Raw genomic sequence first — 26,765 nt, 5'->3', positions numbered from 1 at the left:
TTCCCGCCCAGGCTGGAGGCAGGCACTGGGGCTGAAGGGGTCCCCCTCCTTGCGGTCTGGTTCGCTCAGCTCCCCTTCCTACAAGCAGCAGTACCAATGGAGAGCCCAGCGCACGTGCCTGGATACACTGGCCATTACTGTGGATTCGAAGGTTGCCCCTGTTCCGCCCAGAGTACTGAACTACACTGATGCTCACAAAAGTTTCTTTAAATACCGAAATAAAAAAGCAACAATACAGGAAAACAAGGTGCAATACTCAAAGTCTTTGCTAGTTAGACCTGCCTAAGCAAAACCACATACACAGGAAATACACGACACAGAGAAACAAAAGGAAAGGCTTGAAGTACACACTGGTTTAAGAACATTCTTCAGTAAACGTTTCGGTCAGTGATGGTCTGGTGCTGGGACACACCCAGGCCTGGCACAGGTAACACTCAGCATCAGGAGCAGAGGGGAGCTGCCTATGGTGCCGCTCAACTCTGTTTTTCTGTTTTTAAAAAATGACAAGACAACTTGGTGGGAAATTTAGGTAAGCACGAAATTTCTGATTTCCAATGAGCAAATTCTGTCTGTCTGGGCCACAGCCAGGGAAGGGGCAGACCCGCTCTTGTTCTCAATTTTGGATATGCCACAAGAGCGCGCTGAGGTCTTTCCACCCATTCCCGCTCAAACAAAAAGAGACCGGCTTTGAGAAAACACAGCAGTTGCATGTTCTGATGTGTCTCTTCCTTGAAAACCAGAAATAATATGTAAAAAATACACGGATGAACAAACGACTACGTGGTCACTCAAGAGGTGCCTCCTGCTCATCGCATTTCTGGACACGGCAGTGCTCCACTCTGCTGCTGGATGGAAGTCAAGGCTGTCTCACACATACTCACCCACTCGCACACGCGCACACACATGCAGATGACTCGCAAACACAAAAGAGCTCCCTGCTGGAGGCCATGAGAAGCATTCTCCTGAATGGGAGTGCAGCCCCACTGGGTTTGGCGTCAGCCCCAGGGGCTCAGCCATGGGCAGGTGGCCTTCTCCTAGTCCAGAAATGCAGAAGGCCGGCCGGCCAGCCCACAGAGGACTGGCAGCAACACAGTCTTCTGATGAGTGGGGGGTGGGACAAGGAGGAGGCGCACACGCACATGAACACATGTGGGTACGTGCGCGCGTGCGCGCACACACACACACACACACACACACCAACCACAAGCATGCCTGGGCAGTTACATGTGCCAGCACACACTGGTATTTATCGACCAGCCAATCACAATTTTTTTCCTTTTTTTTTTTTTTTTACAAGTTTTTTGTTTTGTTTTAAAGTGAGGCTCCGTCTAGTCTTCCCTCCCCCAACCCCCACAATTCTTTTGCCCTCCCCCCTCCCGAACACGGTAGACCTAAGGACGGAAACACACCCAGTGCAAACCAAGTTAAAAAGCTATTTTTCAGTATATATGTTTCTTAGCAACAACTTCCGTAGAACATGAAAAAGTGAAAAACTAGAAACTAATTTTTTTAATTTTTTGTGTTGAAATTTAAATGGTATGTGTACTTGCTTCACATTGTCTTTCTAGGTTGGCGTTCATGATTCAAGTATTTCAAGAGTGATATGTTCTCTTTTTGGATTCATTTTCCAAACGAAAAAACTGAAGTTATAAGGGAGGCAACTATGTGCTCAGACAGTCTGGCAATGACCCACCTTTTTTTTTTTCTCTCTCCGTTTTCTTTTTTCCTTTTAAAAATGTATTTATTGCAAGTTGAAAAAAAAAACGAAAAGGTCGAGTTAGTGCTGCTGCTGTTCCAAAAAAGGTCACGAGGTCAGAGTTGAAAGTTCTAAGTTCAGATTGAATCCGACCCTCCTCCCAGAAGGTCACCAGGTAGCAAAGGAGCAGGGCTGCCCATCCGGTGGGGATCTTCCCCACTGGGGACCCCCCACAAGCTGGAGGAGTAGTTTGGGGGCCCCCACAAGGAGGCGCCAGGGAGGTCGCCGCCACTGCTGCTGCCCCCGCCGCTGCTCCACTGGCCGAGCCCTGCTGACCCCCCAAAAAGATTCAGGGCGGGGCCGACAGCATCTGCCTGGCTTTGTCCCGTCTCCAGGGGCTGCCAGCCGGCGGCGGGCGCACTTGGCGTTGCAGCAGGGGGAGGGGGCTGGGCTTGTGCCAAAAACCGGCTCACCTCCTCGTCTGTGGCAAACTCAGCCAGGATGGTAGTGTTTCCCAGCACACACCTGGAAAGGGACAGAAAAGGGGTGATGCTGAGGGGCTATGACTTTTAAACCCTAAAAGACACAGAGAGAAAACATCAGAGACTCTGCTGGCTCTGATCCATATCTGTCTGTGCTCTAAACCTGGGCAAGGGACTCTTGGTGTGGAGACACCCTCCTCTAGAGCTCAGACTTGGAGGGGTCAAGCAGCTGTCCAAATGTCTCCCAACGAGCAGCCTCTGAACCCCCCATCTGCCTGCATCCAGGACTAGCCTTGCAGGCCCATGCCACACTGACCCTCTGAAATCATCCTAAGTCACCATGGGTTGACACCAACATGGGGATGAGACTCTTCTCTCTTATGACTTAAGATGGTTTCCAGGGCTGTTCATCAGAAATTAGAATATTTTTGGATATAAACAGTCCTTGGTGCCTGGTGGGGAAAAAAGCGTTTTGGCCACAAACCAAAAACTGCCTCTCCTGCCATCCTTCAAGGATGCTTCCCCACCAAGGGAAATTGTGTTCTAACTCCTGTCCCTGCTGCTCATGCAAAGCCAACACTGTCAGGCATTCACTCTCCTTCTTGGACTCGGTTTTCTCATCTCTTAAATGTGGGCCACACATGTGCAGGAGAGGCCGGCCCCAGGCCAGCCAGCTTGTGGAGACCAAGTGTGTCTCTCGCTGTGCCCAGGGAACTGAGCATTTCACCCTGCCTGGTAACTGGGGGCCCGTGTGGGCAGCAGCCCGGAGAGCTACTCACATGTGTAGGGCAGTCTGGGCCTTGGCTGCCTCTTGTTTGGTGCTGTATCGGATCAGGGCTGTGCCCTGGGTCAGGTTCAGGTGGAATGTCAGCAGTGGGCCGTGCTGCATGCAGATCGTCCTCAAGGTTGACCCGTCAATCTAAGGATGAAAGGCCCAGGTGAATCACAAGAAAGGGGAGGGGAGGGGAGGGGAGGAGGCCGGGGATTCTTGGCCGCAGAGAGAGAGCAACGGCATGAGGGAAGGAAGCAGGAAAGAGAAAACCACCCACAGGCTAGGTCCAAGGAACCCCCAGACCACACAGCCTCGGGGTCCCCAGGATGCTGGGGAAGTAGCACCAAGGAGGCCACTTTAGCTCCCCCACAACACAACCTTCTGGTAAAAGACCAGAATTCTACCAGAAAATAAAAGCACTGAGTCAAGCTTGTAGCCTAGTTATCTGAAGGTCTCAGCAGGCCCTGAGAGAGCTCCAAGACAGGGCAATGACCCAAGATTGGGAGCCGGTTTGTGTCGCTCACACGGGAGGCAGCACGGTGCCAGCCGCACCCAGGGATCTGGGTGTAGTGCCCAGGGCGAGTGTTAAATGAAACCTCAGGGTAGCTTTGAGTGCTGTCGTCCATGCTGCCCTTCGGTCACCTCCAGGGGGCTCTGCCTCAATTGGGGCCTCGGACACTGTGCCTCTTGCCGCCAAAACCTTGACTGAGGCGAGCAGGCCCCAGTCTCTTGGGATGAGAAGAAGACCCAGCCCTGAAGGCAGGTTTGAGTCAGGCGGGGAGATGTTCAGGGATACTGAATCCTGACCGCTCTTCCCCCTTCTTCTTCAATGACTTATCAACTGATCACCTAGAATGACTACTACTACCAGTAGCTAGCATTAACCCACCACTCCAAAGCTTGCAAAGCACTTTACAGATATTCTATCATTTGATCTGAAGATTGACAACCAGTATTGTCTTTCTCATTTTACAGAGGACGCTGAGGCAGAGGGCTGCCCATGTAGAGTGGCCATGGGGGTCATTTCTCTCAAAGCCCTTCCACAGAAGCCTCTGTCCTCCCCCCACTTTCGTCTCTGAGGAAGTGGCTGCCCTTCGCCTTCCCTGGCTACACTCCCATCTCTGCTCACCCATGGGGTTTCTTCTCTGTGCCCATCGCTGGCCCGACCTTGAAAACACAGACTCTCTGGCTTTTGGTGACCACCAGGCAGCTCTTTCATGGCCAAACGCCCACAAAGCTGCCCCGCAGAGAGATCTTGTCATTGCTCAGCCCTCTTGGCTCCTGACTCTCCTCCTTTCGGTCCCGGATCCTCCTTCAGGGAGCTCATTGGCTCCCAGGGTTTTGAGGACCATCTGTATGCCACTAACTCCCAAATGGACACTCAGACTCTCAGTCCTAAGGAGCATCTGCCTTTCTGGATATCTCCACCGGGAGGCCCCATTGGCACATCCAAACTGAATGTGGCCCAAATGGAATTTAGCCAGCTAACTTATCATGCTGTCACTCCTGTTAGACTGTCATCTCCTTGAGAGCAGAGCTGGTTTTTGTCTTTCTTTGTATGCCCAGCATACCATAGGGCTGGTTACCTTCCTTTTCCTCTAGAGCACTGGCATCAGACACCCTGAACATTGCCCATGTTGTGCTTCATTTTTAAACGTTTCCCAATGACTTTTTTTTTTGTGGTGGAGCAATGAGGGTTAAGTGACTTGCCCAGGGTCACACAGTTACTAAGTGTCAAGTGTCTGAGGCCAGATTTGAACTCAGGTACTCCTGAATCCAGGGCCGGTGCTTTCTCCATTGCACCACCTAGCTGACCCCTCTGTGTGGCCTTTAAACCTCTATTCTCATGTCCTCTCCATCTCCTGTCCTCACTGTGCACCCCATCCTGCTTAGGCCCAGAGGCCAGGAGTACCCCCAAGTCCTCCTCCCTCTGGCTGCCTCTCTACACCTGACTCTTGCCCTCTGCCGCCCTGGGTCGCCCCTCAGCGGTCATCTTGAGATCGACGTCTAGGAGACACCGGAAGCTCAACATGTCCCACACTGAGCTCGTCACTGCTCCCCCTTTCAAACCAGCTCCTCCCCCTGGCTCCCTGGGCTCCTCCCTCCTCTGTATCCGTAGGGCCTCTCGGTACTCCATCTCTTGCCTCTGTACCTGGAGTGTCTCACTGTTCCTCACCTTCTAACACTCCGAGTCTCCTCGCAAGGCCCAAGGTGGGTGCCACCTCTTATAGGAAGTCTTGGCAGACCTTTTGCCACCTCCTTCAAATGATCGGGTATACACGTCTGCCTACACAAACCGAGGCAAAACCCTCACTACTGCCCTCCTGGAGATGGTCTGAATTCTCTGGCTTCTTGGGGCAGGCTGCGAGTGGGTCCTCAGCCAGTCCCAGACTCAAGAGCAGCCGTTTGCCCTCCATGCCCTGTGTGCTTCCTCCTGCCCCTCTCAGTCACAGAGCTCTAGTACTAACAAGAACATGGAGAGCGAGTACCTGGGGAGTGAGGTTGTGAAGAACCAGCCAGTAACTGGGACGAGCTGTGCCGCCATCACTCCAGGCAGAGGCTGGAAGCAAAGGAGAAGGCAGGTGAGAGCCGGCAGGTGCATGCCCACCCCCCTCCTGCCCCAGGGACCCCAGGCAGGATGCTTCCCCCTTGCCCTGTGCCCCCGGGGAAGGCCTAGATACCCTCACCTGAGGCAAGCCTGGAGTCCTGGGCCCCCCATCCCCTGACTGAGCGGGGGGCTGTGCTGCTCCAGGGAGATGACGGTTTGGGATTGGTCAGGCCAGGAGGGGGGCGGGGCAGCCCGCTAGTGTTCCTTGAGGAAATATGGGTTTTCCACATCTTGTTGGAGAGATGAGTGGGGTTGTGTCCTATGGGATCTGGGGACCATGTTGATTTGTAATCAGTGAACTTTGCTAGAAGAGAGAATGAAGGTAGGAATTACAACTTACATTAGACTGTAATATGAGCTCATCTTTCTATCATCTTATTTGGTGATCACAACAGTCCTGGGAGTGAGGTGCTATCATTATCTTCACCTACTATATTACAGATGAGAAAACTGAGGTACGGAAGTGCAATTTGACCTGGATCCCCTGGGATCTGAACCCACTGGTACTCGATTATCCACTCTGTCACCTATAGCAGCCTCACACACAATTTGTTTTTATTTCTGTGGGGCAATGAGGGTTAAGTGACTTGCCCAGGGTCATATTTGAACTCAGGTCCTCCTGAATCCAGGGCCAGTGCTCTATCCGCTGCCCCCCTCACACGCATTTTAACAGAATAATTCAATCTATACCTAAAACAGACACTTTGTAAGCATATCAAGGAAAGGGAGACTATACTTTGAGTATCCATCTTCTTCCTTTACATGTAGTGTGAAAATGTAAAATTAATGACTGTTAATTTGCACTGGGATGAAATAAAAGACTGATGGAGGGGAGGGTAAGAAAGGCAGCCTCAGGGAGAGCTCACTACTATAGCAGTGGAAAGAAAAAGGAAAGGATGGGTATAAAACAAGACACACAGACACCAGTGGGACTGGGAGTCTCTGGTGTCTAGAATGACACCAAGCTGCTGGCCAGGATAAAGGAATAGAAAAATGAAGACAGGTTTGCAGTGGATGGCAGTACAGTGGCCTGCCTGAGAAAAACAGGTCCTACTATGTGCAGGTCTTCACTGCACAGTGACATCTCCACCACATAGAAGTGTGTGTCTGTATGAACCAAGCTTTTGAAAAGGTTACCTAAGAGCAGGGGTGAGAGATGCTTAAGGGAACGAACGGTAAGAGACTTGGAAGACATGGGCATCAAGGTTTTAATATCAACAATTCAAGAGCTTGGGGGAAAAACCCCAATACACTTCAAAGGCAGAGAATGATCCAATCAAGGATAGGGAGGAAGTCTGTTAATGACAATGCAGTGGAATGTCAAACAGATCCCAAGTCACAAACACAGCTGAAAAAGCTTTAAAAGTTCGATGTGCACGTAAGCACGCTCCCTTTCCCCATGCCCTGATGCAGCAGGGATCTTGTTCACAACGTCATTAGCATTTCCTTTCTCCAATGATCCCAGCATCGAGGGAAGCCCAGTCTGCCCCTTGACGCGCTCCACTCCGGCCCCACCTTGCTATTTTATGAGCTAAGACTGTCTAGAAACTTCTTCTGCCAAACAATCAACAATCAACAACCTAATGTGAGAGACATCGAACACCTACATACAAACCGGCTACAGAGAGGATCAATAGGGAATAATGAAGAGAGGGAAGGCACCAGAATGAAGAGGAGTGAGGAAAGGCTTCCCGGAGGAGATGGGCTTTGAGCTGACATTTGAAGGAAGCACGGGGGTCAGGAGACAGCATTTCAATGATGGGGGACGGGCCAAGAGGCCGTGTTGCTGGATGGAAGACTCGGTGTTGGGGGGGAGGGAAGGGCTTTGAATGTCAAGCAGAGAAACAGAGGCTCACATTTGATCCTGGAGGTGAAAGGGAGTCACTGGCGTTTACTGAGCTGGAAAGGGGAGTGGGATGACGCGGTCAGACCTGCACTTAGGAGGGAGAAATGAGGCTGGCAGAGGCCCGGCAGCAATCATGCAGGTGACAGCACGCTGCATTTGGAGGGCTAAGAGAGCGTGAGGAGTCCAGGCTGACTCCTGGGCTGTGGGACGGGGGGAATGGTGCTACCATCTACAGGAACAGGGAGGGAAGAGGGGGAGGGCTTAGGAGGAAAGAAAAGGAGGTTGACTGACCATCCAGTTCAAGAGGCCTGAAAGGTAGTGCAAACAATTCATTGTTATTTGAGGTTTTTATGCCTCAGCGGGCGCTGGCCTGGGGCTCCGCAAGGTGCTCCACCCACTGGTTGTAGCCCTTGCCAGGGCTCTGGCACTTACGTCATCACCACTCGCCAACGCCTACATGGGCCTGGCAAAATTAGAATGACTGACAGCCTAGTGAGGGCAGTCATGTGACGGTCAGAGCGGCCATCCCATTGGCTGGGGCTGTGTGGGGCGTTTCTAGGTTTGGGGGAGGAGAACTGGGCATTCTGGGTGGAAGCTGGAAAGCAGCAGGCGTTCTGTGGCCTATTTTCAGCTGATTCCTGGGCGGTGGTATTTTTTCAGGTTTTATCATTGCCCTTTCCCCATTTTATTTCTTTTCCCTTGATCCTACTGATCCTGTTTGTGTTTTGTTTTTAAGTTCATTCTTGTTCAAATAAATCTTGTTCTGTTTTGAGGGAGGCTGCCGGTCCCCTTCCTTGCCCCAATATTGTGGGGAGCTGCTTAGCTAGCACTCCCCAATTAACAATTGGTCCCCACAGTAGCTGGAGGTCAGCAGAGACTGAGGCAGAGTAAGTACATCTGAGGATCATCAGCAGACAGACGGTAACTGAATCCGTGGAGCTGAAGAGACTCCCAAGGGAAGTAGTTATCCCTTCCACATCTCTGCTTTGCCCATCCCAGTTCTGATATATCACAGGTTGGCATAAGAAACAAATTGGAAATTTTGGGGAGATTTTATGGAGGCTGCGGACGAAATAGCATTATGTGAATAGCAATCCAAATTTTACAATAAGGTACTGTGACTACCTCATAAAAGAAAAAGAAAAAATTCAGACTTCTCTGGTATGATAGGAGGGCCAAAAAATTTTATGCAGATATTCCAGATCGCAGGGGAGCTGCACCCCTAATCACTGTGATGTGGAAGGGATAACTGTAGTATACAGGATGAAGAGACTCCTCTGCTTACAGGGTGTGATCTGAAAGAGGAGCAGTCGGATAGGCGGGAGAACCAGGAGAGAGTGGTGTCCCAAAAACTGAGAGAGAAGAGGGTGATCAACAATGTCAAAGGCCCCAGAAAGGTCAAGGAGAACGAGGAGTGGGCAACCAAGAGACAATCAGTAACTTTGGAGAGAATGGTGCCAGTGGGATAAGGAGAGAAGGTGGGGACACTCTGGGGGATGGGCTTTTCCAAGAGTTTAGCAACAATGGACTGCAATTATCTGGCATGGAAGGATCAAGTGAGGGATTTTTCAGGATGGGGGAGACATGGGGCATGTTTGTAGGTAGTAGGGAAGGAGCCAATAGACAGGGACAGGTTGAAAGTGAGAGAAAAGATTTACTCATCCCCCTTCTATTTGCAATCTGCAAAGGGCAGCAGGCATCCTTCTTCCAATTCTGAAGGGCAGGGCCGAGGAGGGTGGCAGAGGAGGGTCGGCAGAAAACTGCATTGGAAGGCCTAGAGCAATGTCCCCGTTACACTTGGGGCTGCCTCCTTTGGGCTGAATAACCAATGAACAAGCTAGTAATATAGCTGGTAATATAAATATAAAAGACCAGTCTTTGCCCTCAAGTTACCCACGTTCTACTGAGGGGGGAGCATTTACAGAAATATAGGGCATAAAGAATAAATGTAGGGGGCTGCTAGGTGGTGCAGTGGATAAAGCACCGGCCCTGGATTCAGGAGGACCCAAGTTCAAATCTGGCCTCAGACACTTGACACTTACTAGCTGTGTGACCCTGGGCAAGTCACTTAACCCTCACTGCCCTGAAAAATAAATAAAATGAATGAATGAACAAACAAATAAATAAATATAAACAATACTTTGGTGGTGATACTGGGCATTAACACCTAGGGGAAAGGCCTCTTGAAAAGAAGGGGTCCTTGAAGGGGGCTACATAAGGAAAACATATTCTAGGCCAAATGAGGGAGATGAAAGATATAAGATCCTCTGGGATAACACCAAGCAGGTTGGTGTGGCTGGAACACTCAGAGCATGTGAGGGGAGCCATGTGTGATCGATGAGTTTGGAAAGAGAATCTGGCTATAGTCAGACCCGGAAAGGTTTTAAATGCCAAACGGAGCAGCTTGTACTTTAGCTGCAAGGATGAAGCAGCTTCGTGAGCAGAAGAGTGACATGAGAGCTTCGGGTAGAAAGGGAAGAGACCAAGTGAGATGTTACTGCGATTATTCAGGAGGGAAATAGAAAGGACCGAGGCTAAAGTGGACACAGCAGGAGGAGAGGAAGGCAGTCACAAGAGAGAACGCAGACTGGGGGAGAGGAAAAGGGCTGAGGAGCAAGTGTGACTTGTAGGTTGTGGGTCTGAACAAGCAGAAGAAAGCCGGTGCCTCGGACAGAAACAAGGACGTTGGGAGGAAGGGCGAGTTATTGTAGACGCATCTACATTGGCTCTGGGGTACTCAGGTGGAAAGGATGGTAGCAGGGCTTCAGAGAGAGATGAGGGCAGAGCCACCTGCCCAGGGGTAATAGGGAAGTCCGTGACAATAGAGGAGACAGTGAGAGGAGAGGAGAGGTCCCGGACAGAGTCTGGAGGATATCTGGGCATCAGGGGCAGGTCAAGGATGATGAACTCCCCAAGGAGACTGAGAAGGGCTGTCCTGGTGGACAGGAAGGTGGGAGGAGAGCGCCTATCATCAGATGCTGCAGAGAGGTCAAGGTTGAGACCTAAGCAGGGTAAGAGCTATTGGATTTAGCAAGAAAGCGAGCACTAGCATTTCAGGTACTGGCGGGGACAAAAGCCGGATGGCAGAGACTGACTAAGGGAGGAGAGGCAGGGAAAAGCAGCTTTCTCTAGGAGTCTGGCAGGACAGACAGAAGGCCTGAAGAGACTTGAGCACATTGAGATGGATCAGAAACAATGCCAGTGGACAAGGAGAGAGCTGACAGAAAGGGGAAGGGCTCTGAGCACAGAAGGTAACACCTCTGTTCACAGGCCAATATGGAAATAGGTTTTGTGTGACTACACAGATCTGTCCCAAGCGTAGAAGGGAGAAAAGCAGAGGGAACGACCGAAAGGGCAGGCGTGCTTGGGACCGGTCGACACTGGCAAAGAGAAGAATATTCCTGCCTCTTTAGATGAGAGAAAGGGAGAGAAGGCCCTCGTGATGGATTGTCTCCTTTTTTTCAGTGAAATATGAGGCTAGAGCATCTGCTGAGAGAGAGGGGAGGAGACAAGAACACAGGTGGTCTGTGAAGGGGCGAGAGGGCTGGGAGTGGCCACTGCGGAGAACAATGCAGATGACTATGGAAGGGTCAAAGGATGCCCGTGCAGCACATCTGTAGCAGACTTCCACCAGGATGTACCTGTAGTTTCCTCCGTCACATCTGTGCTGGGAAGCACCTACTATGTGCCACACATTGTGCAAAGCCCTGGGGATACAAAGAGAGGCACCCGACAGGCCCAGTGAGGAGGCCTATGTGGTCGGGTGGCCAGGGAACGGGGCATCGCCGCTGAGAACGACCCCAGCGTGAACCCCTTTGTTCTGAAGAGAGCCCATCCCGGGGGAGCCCCAGCGGGCTCTACCCCAGGCCAGCGAGAGGCGCGGGAAGCCAGAGCCGAGAATCAGCTTCTTCGCTGGGCTCTGTGCACTGATTCACGAGCTGTGAGCCTAAAGGGAATGTCACAGATCCGGTCTTTCCTTTCCTTGAGACCTTCAGAAGTCAGACACAAGCACTCTCTCACTGCCCTCCGACAGCCTCTGTAGCTGTGGGTAAAGGGGAGGTGAATGCCAGCTGGCCGGCTGATGAGGGAGCAGCCTGGACTCCTATATCAACACTTCCCAGTTGCCAAGTCAAAAATCCCATTCATTCCATCCCTAGCTTTCTGTTCGGGGCTTGGAAGGTGAAGGATGGGAGAAGTGATTAACACGGGCGGTCAGAGAGGAGGTGCCGACAAGCATCCCGCATAACACTTCCTCCCAGCCTGTGCCTCCACGCCTGCCCCCCAATAAAACCAACACGTAGACCCCGTTGTGTCTCACTGAAAACTCTTCTTGTCCCCAGAGTAGTTTCCGAGCTTCTCTGGCTACGTGTGCGTGTGGCTGCCGGGCATGCCGTTTAAAGCAAGCAGATAATGTTGAGCCAAGATGGTGCATAGGGGCAAGTTCCAACACAAAGGAAAGAACGGCGTGCCCTGTGCCCACCAAGCCTTACCTGAAGTGCTATGGACGTTGGTAAAGGAGTTGTCAGAGGCACTGTAGGGCCAGGCACCAGGTGAAGGCAGCGAGGTGTTGAGGGAAGAATTAGACCCTTCAGTCACACAGGAGATGGAAAAGAACAACAGGAAACAGGAAGGGTTAGCGTCACGTGTGAACCATCAAGAGCCCATAGCCACCCTCAGCACAAGTGTGTGACATCACACGTTCTCGCCTTCTGAGGAGGGTCTTACAACCTAACGCCCGTTGAGGGAGCGCGCAGAGGAAGCCAGACAAGCAGTCACCTGTGGTGTTGTCCCGCAGAAGTTGGTGGTCAGTATCTACAATGGGAGATGTGGCTGGACCCCCGAGCACACTTCCTGGGGTCACATAGGGGTCAGACTCAGGGTCGATGTTTTGTATACCTTTCCATGGCACTCCTGGTTGGAATTCTAGGACAAGAAGATGAAATATCAGACAGTTAGCCGGTCCCAAGAAACTGGTAAGTGACCTCCAGAAGGGTTCCTGAAAACTGCTGGTAAATTAGCAAGCTCCTAGAGTCTGGATCGATCTCCCCGACCGATTGCCCAGACCAAAGTTGGAAGGGTTTTTATCTTATGCCCTGGGTCTCTCCAGGACCTACAAGTCAGGGTTGGGGGCTCCTTCCAGGTTAGGCCCAGACAGGAGAGGTGCCTATGAATCCCCACGTGTAGGGTGGGAACAGGGAGTAGACAGGCAAAAGGTGAGTGGTAGAAACAATAGTCCCAGATGCCATACAAACCAGCAATCCAAATCCAAGCCCACTGAAGCCAAGGTCAAAAAGGAGGGGCCACAATAACCTCTGACTGCCTGTATTGTGCTAAAAATTATTGGAGTTTTAGCTGACTCATTTGGGAGGGGCCACACCTGGCCCACCGTGAAGTTATGTATGCCACTGAGGTCAGAAGAACTCTCTCCATAGGGAGTTTTTGAAGGACCTCCTCTTCTCAGAGCTAGTCTATTTGTTTTTCTTTCTTTCTTTTTTTTTTTTGAGGGGCAATGAGGGTTAAGTGACTTGCCCAGGGTCACACAGCTAGTAAGTGTCAAGTGTCTGAAGTCAGATCTGAACTCAGGTCCTCCTGACTCCAGGGCCGGTGCTTTATTCACTGCGCCACCTTGTCCCCCCCCCCCCTTTTTTCTTTTTTCCAGAGCTAGTCTGACACTGAATCAATGACCTGATGGGATCCAATGACCTGCTAGCACAGTGTGGAATGGTGGGAAGACAGCAATGAGACAGATGGGTGCTGGCAGGACCCTCTACTGGGAGGGCCTTGCCTATGCCTCAGTAATGGAGGCAATCAATACCTGCTTCCCTTACCTGGAAGCTCTGGCAGGCTGAAAGGGCTTATGATCCTTCCCTTTTCAGCACTGAAGGCAGAGTCTGGGTGACACTGACCCTTCCACAAAAACACTAAGCAGCTTTCCAGAATCCCCAGGCCCCCATGGCACCCTACAGAGACAATGCTTGGCCCCCACTCTGCCCCGATCTCCTCCTGGAGATCCTGGGCAAGTCACTTAAATCTGATTCCGCACCCCCCCCCCAACCATACTTCCTCACATGAAAGTTCAAAATTTCTGGCTGCTATTTTAGACCCTCTACAACCAGTCTTTTCTGTCTTATTTCGTGATAGCCTCTTCCACATTCTCGACACTCTGGTCAAATCCAGCCAAACCTGTCGACACGTGGAGCTTGTCTACCTTAGTCTGTTCTCACAGCACCCCTCAAAAACCTAGTCATCATTTAGAGTCTATCCTCCCAAGAGCCTGCCATCTACTTCACGGGAGTCCCCCACCCCCACCCCCACCCCCACCCCCAGAGCATTAAAAGACTCCTTGCAAAGTCCTCCAGACTAATGTTCTCATCCTCTGGAAGGCCAGCCTAAAAACTTGTGTCATCTGATTCTTGGCCTCTTCTCTCATTCCCCCATGCACAAGCAGTGCTTCAGACTGGGCAGGTATTTGCTAAGGCTCTCATATGTCCCTCAAAGCGCCTAAGTCAGTTTAGAAGCAAATGCTGCTTTGTCAAGGGCACGTCCTGGATCGTACCTGGAGGCCAACTGGCATGGCTGGATTTACTTCCAATTTTGTTTGTTGGTGGAGATTTGGCAGGTAACCAACTATCACCAGCAGGCCCCGTATGGCCCCCCAACGTGTCTCCTGGGATGATATCAAACTGGTTGTAGGGCGATCCTCCTCGAGTTTTCCCAGGGGGTACTATGGCGCCTGGAAGTGGAAGCAGAGAGAGTGTTCACACATAGGAAAGGGAGAGGCAAAAACAGTGTCAATAAACAGTTTCTAAAGTACCTCACATCTCCATGTGCTCTCTTAAGGTGAAAGGAGACATCAGGCAGCCTCACCCCAGCCATCCCACAGACAAAAGCAGTGAAACGTCAAATAGCTGGTCCTCTTTAAGAGTGGACTCCAATCCTGAACTTCCTCCTTGAAGCCTGGGTGACCCTCCCATAGCCCTCTGTGTGCATGAAGGCAGGTGACCTTCTCGTGGGAGGTACTTGGCCAGGGCAGCCAGCCGTGACAAGGACTCTCGAAGACCCTTGTTTACGCTGTAGATGGGCTGCAATGTGTGTGGCTCACGTGGTCAAACTAAGGGTCAGCCGCCTTAGCTCCACAGAAACCACCTGCTTCCCCAATGAGTGTCTTACTGGCCACCCTGATTTGAAAGGGGAAGCAGCCCGACAGAAGCTCCGTACAGGTTGATGCTCAGAGAACCAGATGTGGCACTGAGGCAGCCACACAGGCCCAACCCAGATAACACGAAGCCAGCTTTAGGAACGAGGAGGTTTGCACAGGAGGAGCCGACTGATCCTAAGTATGTGAACATCTCACCCCAACGTGCCTAGCTAACGGGCAGTACCCGGCGTGCCACGGGAGCAAACAGAACAGCACCAAGGAAAGATTGGAAAAGGCCTGTCCAGAGGCAAGCTGCAATAGGCAGCATGTTGAGACAGCTCAAAGATGAGGGAGTACCAAGTGTTCAGAAAAGACCCTGGGCCTCACTCCTTCTCTCCCAAAGACCAAGAGAACACGTTGCTACAGCAATCACCGTCACACCCTGGAGGCTCCTGAGACTCCTCCTCCTGGATGGTAGCCACATGAGAGCCTGCTCACAGGGGACTGAAGCAATGGGACAATTCAGTCCTGACTGCCCTGTAGTGGCTGCTGGCCGAAAGATGGTGGGCCTGCTTTGCCTAACAGAACACTGGCTTAAAGGGGCCCCAGCCGAGTGTCTCCCATGCATGTGTCGGCAGACCTATGGAAGATGCTGATGACCCTCCCCAAAGGGAGGGCGGAGGATGCTTGGCTCTACCTGGAGGATGTCCACTCCACATCCCAGGCAGAGAGGGGGCCTCACCAAGCCGGCTTTCTCAACCCTCTTCCTCACCTACCACATCCACCCACCCGTTACGCTCTTCTCGGAAGGCTGGGCTCTCTGGGCCTTTCTGGGCCCCGGCCCTGAGGCACTCTGTACATTCCCATGTAGGCTTGTTGTCTCCCCTGGCTGGACTGTAAGGTCCTCGAGGGCAGGGACTGCTCTGTTTTCATTGTGTTCCCTGCAGCCCTAAGAAGGACTGGCCCAGGGGAGGCACGTCACAAATACTCGTCAACTGGCAGAATGATGGACGTCCTCCAGATGTCCTAGGGTACTGCAGAGCCTCCGAAAAGAGATCTGTGATCATTCAAAAGAATTGGGCCAAAGGAGCCCCCTGAGAAAAACCAAACACTGTCCACGGTCCCATGTCCAGCGAGGTGGGCAGAACCTGCAGGTGGGGTCCGTCAGTGCTTACCGGAGTCTGCCCCAGGTGCAGACTGCAACAGGAGCAGAACTGGTGGGTGCTTCAGCATGACCCTCAAGTTTCTCCAGGCGACAAGAGCTCCTGCTTCTATTTTCCCATTTTGTAAATCTCTGTTTTCCAGAATTTCTGGTGGTTTTTCGATGTTTTTCTATTTTCTTTAAAGTTACAGTCCCAAATCATAGACTTTTCTTTATTTCCTTTGCTAATAAAAAATATTTAAGAGGGAACATCTCCCCTAAAGACTGCTTTGGCTGCACACCATAAATCAAGCCAACAGTGAGAATTTAATAAGTGCCCACTATGCGTCAGGCTCTGTACTAAGAGCTGGGGAGACAGAGGAAGGCAAAAGACAGGGCCGGCCCTCCAGACGACATGAAGATGACTCTATGAAAACAATATAGATTAAGAGAAATAAGATGGGGTCTCAAAGCTTGGCTGGTCATGTGGCCAGAAGGAAGGGTAACCAATGGGAAGGCCAGTGAAGAAAAGAGCACCAAAGCTCCCTCGCACGCTAAGTGGATCGCCTACGAAAGATTCGTGGGAGGACATGGCCAAGAGTCACAGAGGACGAGAAGATACAAATGGGTCAAACCCCACACACACTGCTGGAGGGATCACAGACTGATGAAACAACAGCTCCTTGTAAACAAAGAGAGCAGTGCATCCCAAAAAGAGAAAAAGACCTGTTTGTACCAAAATATTTCTAGCTTTTAGTGGTGGCTAAGAATTAGACATCAAAGGAATGCCCATGAACAGCAATACTGTTCAATGAAGAAGCGTGAATCACTTAACTGTTCACAACAATGCAATGATCCAAGACAATCCCAAAGGACTAATGATGAAGCACACTGTCCACTCCAAAGAAAGAACTGATATTGATGGAACACAGGCTGAAGCAGGCTATTCTTTACTTTCTTTCTTCCATTTTTTTCTCTTATTCAAGTTTTCTTATACAAAATGACTACCCCATATCTAATTGCATACTGCCTTAGGGAGAGGGGAGAGGAGGAAGGGAAGAAGGGACAGAATTTGGAACTCAAAACTTTAAACAAATCCCCATTCTTCCCTATTCCCTCCACCACCACCAAATACCTCAAAGTCCCACCTCATGGAAAAGTGTCCAGACAAGGGGTATGGGTATGATGACACTCAAACCGAGGACACATTAGGTAAAAGATGGCAAAAGTCTTACCTACTATGCTCTTTTTAGCCTTTTGGTCAACAGTGATATTTGTTGACAAATTAATATTCTTTAAATTTATTGATGAATGATGGCCTAAAATATATGTTTTCCATTTGCTCCAGAGAAACAGGTAGCATGTGAAGTATTTCCCCCAGAGAGCTAAAAGCAGTCAAGTCCACTTCTGGTGGGTGGCATGATGACACCACTAAGAGTGTCACTGGAGAGCAACGTGGCCATCTTTTCTGTTCCAGCCCTATGTTCTTCTGATGACATTTTGGACATCGTTTTATCCCCCCTATTTGAATCCCTATTTGTATATCAGCCTGTTCACCGCATCATGCACCTTTCTTTCCACTATCCTTGGAGTGATCAACTTTTCCCCTTGGAGAACTCACAATCCTACATAAAACTCTACTGGCGGGGCAGCTAGGTGGCGCAGTGGATAGAGCACCGGCCCTGGAGTCAGGAGGACCTGAGTTCAAATCTGGCCTCAGACACTTAACACTTACTAGCTGTGTGACCCTGGGCAAGTCACTTAACTCCAATTGCCTCACTTAAAAAAAACAAAAACAACTCTACTGGGATAACATTAATTGGTATTAAAAAGATAGGCCCTCATCAACTGGGGAAAGGCTGAACAAGCTGAGGCATATAAAGGTGGCTGCAAGAAATGATGAGGGCAAGTGTTTCAGAGAAACCTGGGGAAACTTTTCTGAACTAATGCAATAATAAACAGAGAACCATTTCGCAATGCTGCAAACACAAGTTTACCAACTCCATCAACACAATGATCAAACACAACTCCAGAGGATGGACGATCCAACACGCTGCCCCCATCTCCAGATTGAGAGGGGAGAGAAGGGTGAAGCGCTCAGGCTGCAGACTGAGACCTATTTTTCTCTGGATGTTACCAAGGGAGAAATCTGTTTTACTTGACTGTATATGACTGTAACAGGGGTTTTGTTTTTCTGGCTTGCTTAATGGGGTGGGAGGCATTTTTTTTTTTTTTTAGTGAGGCAGTTGGGGTTAAGTGACTTGCCCAGGGTCACACAGCTAGTAAGTGTTAAATGTCTGAGGCCGGATTTGAACTCAGGTACTCCTGACTCCAGGGCCGGTGCTCTATCCACTGCTCCACCTAGCTGCCCCTTGGGAGGCATTTTTTAAAAAGATGGGGCTTTGTTCCAGGGAGAAGCTTGAGGTCATTCAAAAGCACAGTATGACTGACCAGGCACAATCTAGTCTGTTCCTATCTTCCTATGTGTCCAATCCCAGGCCCCCTCACTGCCATTTCTACTGTTCCAATAACATACACTGAAGGAGGAGCTATCCTGGTTGTCTGGCTGGCTGCTCATCGATTTGGACAGCAGCTGTTTTTCATCTTTATTTCATTAACATAGGCCACAAGTTTTGGAGTGACTGTGGATTTCACTTAGGAAGTGCTTCATATTCTAGCACTTGATGCAATCAATGCAATGTCAGTCACAATCGGGAACCCCTGGAGGGCCTCTTCCCCATCTCTTCTCATTTGGACTCTTCTTCTTCTTCTTTTTTTTTTTTGTGAGGCAATTGGGGTTAAGTGACTTGCCCAGGGTCACACAGCTAGTAAGTGTTAAGTGTCTGAGGCCGGATTCGAACTCAGGTCCTTCTGACTCCAGGGCTGGTGCTCTATCCACTGCGCCATCTAGCTGCCCCCCCCCATTTGGACTCTTGACAGGAGTACGCACCGTTGGAGAACATGTCTCCTTGTCTTGTATTAACAATCATTGGTGTCATTTAAAGAGCCCTGCCCTGACAGTCACCCTGTTGACCCTTCATCCTTCCCTGGGGCACTGACAGGAACTGGGTTCAAAGGCATTGTAAGATCAAGGAGGAAGAGCGAAATACAACATGTCAGCTGCTCTTTTACAGGCCATGACTGTCAACAAGAAGGTAAGAGTCGCCCCGTGAGGAGATGCCAAAAGCATCCACTGACTTGGCAAGAGGCTGACCTGCAAGATAAGATCATGACCCTGTCGCTCCATCCTGCAGGAGTATTTGGCACCAGGTGTCCACTGCAGAGAGCCTGGAAACAAAAGCCAACACTTGGGGCAGGTGCACAGAGAAGGGACTGTGGCCACATCACACAATCTGGGGCCGTTTCTGTCAAAGTTTAATGAAGGAGGCACAAAGGTCTCAAACTGAATGAACTCTTAGGGCCACCAAGGCCTGCCAAGGAACAGCAATGAAAAGTATGGCCAGACACCTCTTTGGATTTAGTTTTCATGAAGGGAAGAATACAATGAAACAAAACTCAAATGGGAGCTGAGTGATTAGGTGGGGATCTTTCATCTGCTTTACAGAACATTTTAAGAGGCTTGTCCAGGGAATTATGGAGGGGCAAGGATGCATTATGTCAATGCTTTGATTCAGAGACTATGAATACAAAGACCCTGTGAGCTTTTAATAAAGGATTATATAAATAAGGACAGTGCACATTTATACAGTGCTTCCTAATTTATAAAGCACATGCATTCATAATCACAGTTGTATTATCTTTAGAGGTGAAATGAAACTAGTAAAAAAATGACAAATATCATCGAGGTGCCAACTACACTCCTCATAAATGCCATTTCTAACCCTTATATACCTCCGGGATCTCCCCCTGCTAGCTGGGGAATCAGAACTTGCCGAATGATTATCCAAGTTGACTGATGCCTCCCTAGGTGTGGAGGGGATTTCCATGCCCACCCTGCACACCCCTAATGAGAGCCTTCCATGTGTAACAACACACTATGTTATAATGAGCTCCCTTTCTAACACTGGCAGTCTTTGGGAAATTAAATAATCGCTCATCAATAAATAGATGGGCCCACCGGCCTTCCACGTTGTTGATAAGCCACCTTCTTCCCTTGGACAAGCAGAGGGAAGGGACTCTGTGGAGCGAGCCCGTGGGACTGTCTCTTACCATTTTTGTGCATGCTGGCATCTTGTGTAGCTACGGAGGGCAGGCCTTCCATCATAGAAGTCCACTGTTTAAAGCGAGATTCTGTCCCAGCTTCCTTCCCTCCAACCATGCCATAATCCATGCCGCCTGAACCAAAACCTAAACATGAAGAAACAAAAATCCCAAACCTCAAATTACTCTTTACAGCGTTCTTCTTCCACTTCAAATTCATTCAAGGATATTGGCTGCTGGGAGACAAGCAAACAGGCTTACAGAAAACACATTCTCTGTGCTCTTTCTCTAAACAGCTCAATTTGCCTCGTACACCTCACTCAATGGCTCTGAGTGCTCTGGGGAAACTGATACAAGATGCAGCGCTTCAGTCTCATTAGGTGGCAGGAAAGCCACAGTGAAAAGCCACGGAAAGCTGGCCTGTCCAAGACTGAGGAAGCTTGTGCTGGGGCCACCGATCAGGGCTTTGGCAGAAGTTGATGGGTAGCGTTTGAGGAACAGATAAAACCCCATCATTACGCAAGCAGAGCACTTTCTATGGCCAAGAGAAGCAATGACCGTGGGGGACCCAAGACAGCCTCTGCTTAGTCACCCTTGAAAATGAAACCTCAAACAAGAAAGTGTGAGAAATCTCTATCTTGATACTATCTGGCCACCTGCTCGTGCATGTGAATACACACTGAAGAAATGGCTGAGGCAGTGGAGGGACTGGTGGTCCTGGGAGCCCCTTCCCTCAGTGCCCCTCCCTCATACCTGCCCATCAGCCACTGCCAACCTAAGTCTTTATGCATTCCACCAGGAAGGCTACCACCCCTCCTCTATCCAACCTTCAGGGCCCAGCTGCAGGCTCACTTCCACAGTGGCCTTCTTTTACTCTGCCTTGTGTTAAAATTCCTCGGCCTGCCTGCCTTTAAAACTTCTACCTTACTCGTCTCCTCTGTATGACGGGGCCGATGGCCTGGAAGGCCTCTGGAGCCCTTTCTGATGCTCTGCCTGCCCCCCAGCCCCACCCTCAGCTGGCTCTTGCACAGACATGCACTCCTCACCAGAACCGTAGCCAGGAATCTGCCCTTTGCTTTGAAGGTCAGGGAGCCCCACATTCAGGGCGCTGGGGACCAGGTTGTCCAGATGTGGCTTGGGTCCAACAGGGTGAGATGGCGAATGCTTCATGCTCGGCGGCCGCTGCTGCTGCTGCTGCTGTTGTTGCTGCTGCAACGCACTCATCATCCGAGCAATCTACAGAAGGGACAGGAGAGGCTGAGCCCTTGGTCCACCCCACTAGAGGAGCCGGCCCTCTTTGGTCAAACAGTCATCCTCGGGGCCCGTCCACCACCTGCCTGCCCAGCTCACCTGCTGTTCATGCTGCTGCCGCACAGCCTGGGAAATCTTCCTCTGGTTTTGGAGCAGCTGCTGCTGCTGCTGCTGTTGTAGGAGAAGCTGACAGGCCTGCCGAGGGGGGAGACAGAGAGGGAGGGAGAGAGGAGAGAAGGGGAGAAGGGGAAGAGGGAGAAGGGGAAGAGGGAGAGAGAGAAGACGTGTGGAGGGCAAATACATGAAACAGAAATCTTATGGGTGTCATCACCCGACAAAAAGCACCAGCAAAGGACTCTAAAACTACAGGGGCCACTCACCGAAGATACCAGTGTGGAGGGACTAACTTGATTCTATTCCCCCTCCTCATTTAACATGTGCTCAGATAACCCCCAACCCCACCCCATCATTCACAAGAACTGTAACAACAAGTGCCCTGCCCCATTCTAAAGCACAAGTATTATCCTCCTTAGACTGAATTGTTAGGGACAAGCATAATTCCCTCCCCGCCAACAGAGGAAAGTGAAATAAGGCCTATTTAAAATATAGGGTCATAAAATACACACACACACACACACACACACACACACACACACACACACACACACACACACACACACACACACACACACACACCCAACAAAGAAAGAAAGGAAAGGAAACCTATTTGAAATACAGGATCATATCAAACAAATCCCTGTATGGCAAGCAGGCAAATTCCAAATCAGAGAGAGTCCCGCACACAAATATGTCCGAAGTGAGGGAGCCACAGGGGAAAGGGTTTAGTGCTTACCAACTGAAACTGGGGGATCTGTGGAAGCTGGCTCAGCATGGCGATCTGTTGGGGAGACAGCTGAGGCCCCAGGTTGAAAAGACCCGGGTTCAGGCCACTGTTAGGAAACTGCTTGAGCACAGAGGCAGAAACCTATAGCAGGAGGCAAGGAGGCAGGGTTGGTGAACAGGGGATAAACTGTTCCAAGAAAGAATTCTTGGCAGAACCAGAAGCCAAGTATGAGGCATGCTTCAAAGTCAACATTTCCTTTTGTCAATATGCTCCTTGTCTTTCACAATGGTGACTTCATCCTGTCTTTGCCTACCACTTGAGGAATGAGGCTCTCCCTTCAGAAACAGACTGTGACCACCATGGGGTGACACCACCACCTCCAAGGGATCCCAACTGGTTCCAAAAAGGAAATATCTTCCTCCACAGATTGTGTGTGAATATGACAAAGAACCTGAACCCTAAGCCAGCCCAGGACTAGAACTTGTCTTCCCCATAGTCAGAGAAGCCAGGGTGGTCCCCACAGAGGAATCTGGTCCAGGGGAGACCTGAAGACCTGCAAACCCTCCCCACCCTTGGCATCTCTGGACATACCTTCTACCTCCTGAAGGATTTCTAGTTTTAGCCCTAAGCCCCTAAGGATGGGGAACTCTCTCTGCCACCCCTGAAATGGGGGAAGGGATCCTTTCTCTTTCAGCTGGCTCTCAAGGTTACCAACTGCTCCTTGCACTAAACACGTACACGAAAAGCTATCCTTCCCTACTTACACTACTCCTCACACTGAGCTACAGAAGAAACAAATTCAAGTGAGAGAAGAGATGCAACAGTAGACCAGGCCTCACTAGTGTGAGGTGTCCACATACTTGTGGCTACAAGCGGCCAGCATCTTGTCCTCTACGTCCCTGCCCATTCATCAAAGAGAAAAGCTCTCAAACTTTCCAGGGTCCCCTCGTCTGGTGTCTTGGTTGAACACACACAGCTTCTCAGCCAGATACCAAAGGGCTCCACATTCAGAATTTCCAGCTCTGCGCCTCACAAAGCTGCCTCGCTATTTTATCCCTGCTGGATGGCCCTGTCTACTGTCCTGTATTTCCATGGCCCTGTGATCCACTGAGGCGGGCACCTGAGGTGTCTTCCCCTAAGTCCTCTGGAGAAGATCTCCCCAACACACGGGAGACCTTCCTTGAGGTGTTAGGGGATTTCATGGGTCTGATGGCCAAGATCGCCAAGGAATGAGTGCCAGTACATAAGAATATTTTCCCTAACCGAGAAATGATCAGAGGATATGGACAATTCCCAAGGCAAGAAATCCAAGCTACCAGTAACCAAATAAAAAAGGCTCCAAATAACTAAGAGCAAATGAAGTTCCATCTCACGTTCGTTAGAGCAACAAAGATAACAGATAAGAAAAAGAACTCAAAAGGATATTATTCAGAAGGGGCGACAGAAGCCAGGCAATGCTGTTGTTCTTGTTAAATTGATCATCTGCTGAAAGGAGCGAGTTGTATTTGCGCATTCAGCCCTTGGCCCATTTTCTGGCCTTTCTGTTGCTACACAGCTGCTGGAGGGTCCTTGGTTCCTGGGCACACACGTCCTAGACAACATACGGCCCAGATGGTCACCTGCTCTGTAGCCTTTCTGATACGCACTGCCCAGGGAGGAAGTGTGATTCTTACAGAGATCCTTAGGCACAGGGGCTTTTATGGTGGGAGCATCTTGCCTCACTCCAAAGATCCTCTGGCATTTTTATGACCTGTTCCTAGCTCTCAATCACTTGGTGATGGCTGACATGCTGCCCGGCAGCCGTCTTCCAGCTGAGCCGTAGCTCGGTGTGGATACCACCTCCTGCAGCGGGCCCATTCAAAAGCACCCTACCCCACCCCCAAGACAGTTTACACCACTTCAGACTTGGAAAGAACCCCCGGATAGTCATCAAGGACCCTGCTAGAAAACTCCTAGTGAAAGAGACTCCTCGGCAACCCCTGAGGGGGCGAACAGACCTGGCCAGCTTTAAGCAGGAGGCAGCTTTCCGCATGTTGAGCCTCAATCTGTACCTAACTTCTACCTGTTACTACGCCTCCTGGCCTGGGGGTCAAGGACAAGCCTATTCTCTTGGCCTCTTGTCACTGTTTATAAAGAAGGCACCTTCTCTGGACCCAATGTTCCTAATGCCTTCGGTCAGACTCCATTTGGGAAAGTGTCTGGATCATCAGTGCCTTCTCTTGCAGATGTCGTCCAACCAGGCCAGGGGCTGTCCGCTGCTGCAGCCTGGCCCCACGGTAGCGCTCGTCCCTGCCATCTCACCAGGTGCCGAGACCCTCAGGTTTTCAAAGATGAACAGTTTACACAGACAAGCACCTCGTACTTGTGCAGCAGAAAGACATCTGCTCTTCTTGACGCCAGGAACGTCCGATACCACTGGTCGCACTCTCTGGCCGATCAGTCTCCTACCAATCCTTTTCTCCATTGCTGGCTACTCTTCCTGTCTCTTCAGTCTATGCACATTCAGTACCACGGCCACTTCAATTACCCCCTGCTTCAAAGAAGGAGAGTGGGCCCAGTGGACAAGACCCTTGCATTTGAGTGGGGAGGCCCCGCCTGCAGAACCGTGTCCAGCGCCTGCAGAACCGTGTCCAGCGCCTGCAGAACCGTGTCCAGCGCCTGCAGAACCGTGTCCAGCGCCTGCAGAACCGTGTCCAGCGCCTGCACCTCAGAGGGCTTCTGAAAGCATCCGCAGCGCTTGTTACTGGCGAACCCCAATGACCCGTCTAGTTCAGGTCTCTCCCCTGAAGCTCGGACTCCAGAGATCCCTGGTCAAGGTCATTCTCCTCCTCCGCCAACATGCTCCCTCCCTCCCTCCCACTGAGGTCACCACTCACGAGACCTACGGCCTCCATCATGACATGGTCTTCGGGATGCACCCGGCCCAGGTGCCCTTTGCTGTGCTCCCTTTAGCCGTTAACATTGCTCTTTCAGGCCCCACCCCGCCCCTGTGGGCTCATTCAATCTTTTTTTTTTTTTTGGGGGGAGGGGGGTGAGGCAATTGGGGTTACGTCACTTGCCCAGGGTCACACAGCTAGTAAGTGTCAAGTGTCTGAGGTCAGATTTGAACTCAGGTCCTCTGAATCCAGGGCCGGTACTTTACCCACTGCGCCACCTAGCTGCCCCAGGCTCATTCATCTCACAGGGCTCCTGGCATACTGGATTAGGCCTCATCTCCTACATACACCGTGTGTTTTCTGGTCCCGGCGTTCTCGTGTCACCGTGCCTTCTCCCCTCTCCTTTAAAGAGAGGTCAGTCATTCCAACAAAGCTTATGCTGGCTTCCCCACCAAGCAAACAGGTCCCCAGGAGCCCTGCTAGAGTACTCAGACCTGCGTTAGTGTTGGTTAGTCAGGGAGATCGGAGAAGACTCAGCTCACGTTCCTATGGTACCTCGTGATGCTCCTGTCCATGGGACAGGCAGAGGTGCACACGGATGGGTGAGAAGAACAGAACCTCTGAGGGTCACCACTCTAAAGCTGGACAAAGCTCAGCTACACCTGCTTCACTTTAAAGATGAGGAAAAGGAGCAGCAAGGAGTGCTGGGGCCCGTAGACATCCTTGACATTTCTCCTCCACTGCCGTATCTGCACCTACCCTCATCTGTGTATTGGTTAAAAGGGTCAAGTGCAGAAGAAAGAGAAAGACAAAGTGAAGAATAAAGAGAACCCTACAAAGGAGAGGCCTACGTGCTAGAGCAGGCCTTTGAAACAAAAGAAACTAAAGAGCAAATCAATCAATACCAACATTCTCTGAGTGCCGACGTGCTACCACAAGCCACAAACAACCACAGCTTCAGCTCATGGTGAGTGTGACCAGGATACAAAACCTCCAAAGAAAGAATTAGGAGGGAGAGCAGGGAAAAAAACGGTGTCACCAAAGAGAAATGTGTGAGAAGATGGCATGGCCACACAATCAAAGAAACCGCTCTGCTGGCATCCTCGGGCTGTCAGGATCAAGTAAGCTGAGGCCTCAGGATTCTAGGCAGAAGGGAGGGCAGCACCAAGAGCTGCCCGGACCAGGTAGGTGAGGGGGTGTGGTGGTGGGCGCTGGGGGAGAGAGTAGCAGGATCATGAGGCCACTGACAGCCACCGAAGCGCTTGTACCAGGGAATGGGCTGAGCCCAGAAATACAAAGAGAAAACAAAAGCAGCTCCTGCCTTCAAGGATGGGAGTCTAATAGGAGTGATGCCCCGATACATACGCATGCATGTGTGCGCACACACAGAGAACAGTCAAAAGGCAATCTCAGAAGGAAAGGGACTGACTGCAGGGGGGCTGATAAAAGCCTCCTGCACAAGACGCCACTGGAGAAGGTACTTGGAGATGTGGAGCTGAGGAAGAAGTATTTCAGGCCCACTTGAGGGGGTGGGAGTAGCAGGCAGGAGACAGGGAGGAGCAATGTGAGGGAAAAGACAGTGGGACAGGGGAGTCAACACAAGAGATGATGAGTGAAAATGGAAAGGAAGGGAGGACTGCAATGTAAAGAGCTCTGAGTGCCAAGCCAAGTAGTTGGTGTGATCCTGAAAACACTGGGAGTCATGTGGAGGGGCCGGGGCGGTGGGGAGCACAGACTGGAGTGGGGAGATGAGGAGAAACAGAGGCAGACAGCCTGTCTGGACCATCCCAAATCTCCACTGTCAAGTTCTAAAGAGCAGCCCTTAGCACACATCTGGGGGCCCGTCACGGGTCAAGCTAAGCAAAGCAAGGTTATGTCTGGCACTGGAAGATCTCACAATTACAAAATTACTTATTGGGATAAGGAAATGGGAACCATGGAAGGTTCCTG

The 26,765-nt window shown here is 50.7% G+C and overlaps 1 protein-coding gene across 1 annotated transcript in view; it reads right to left on the bottom strand.

The window, feature by feature from the left end:
• Positions 1 to 1,383: 1,383 nt before the first annotated feature.
• Positions 1,384 to 26,765, bottom strand: part of TNRC6B (trinucleotide repeat containing adaptor 6B) — a 221,057-nt gene continuing 195,675 nt past the window's right edge. The window contains 11 exon segments of the mRNA XM_043965071.1: positions 1,384 to 2,221; positions 2,958 to 3,097; positions 5,440 to 5,510; positions 5,638 to 5,862; positions 11,895 to 11,990; positions 12,181 to 12,327; positions 13,961 to 14,137; positions 19,854 to 19,991; positions 20,891 to 21,080; positions 21,195 to 21,290; positions 21,949 to 22,080. Coding sequence (XP_043821006.1) covers positions 1,834 to 2,221; positions 2,958 to 3,097; positions 5,440 to 5,510; positions 5,638 to 5,862; positions 11,895 to 11,990; positions 12,181 to 12,327; positions 13,961 to 14,137; positions 19,854 to 19,991; positions 20,891 to 21,080; positions 21,195 to 21,290; positions 21,949 to 22,080 — 1,800 coding nt within the window. The 3' untranslated portion in view covers positions 1,384 to 1,833.

The sequence above is a fragment of the Dromiciops gliroides genome, chromosome 5, assembly GCF_019393635.1.
Source record: "Dromiciops gliroides isolate mDroGli1 chromosome 5, mDroGli1.pri, whole genome shotgun sequence".
Lineage (NCBI taxonomy): Eukaryota > Metazoa > Chordata > Mammalia > Microbiotheria > Microbiotheriidae > Dromiciops > Dromiciops gliroides.
This window is presented reverse-complemented; position numbering and strand designations above follow the sequence as displayed.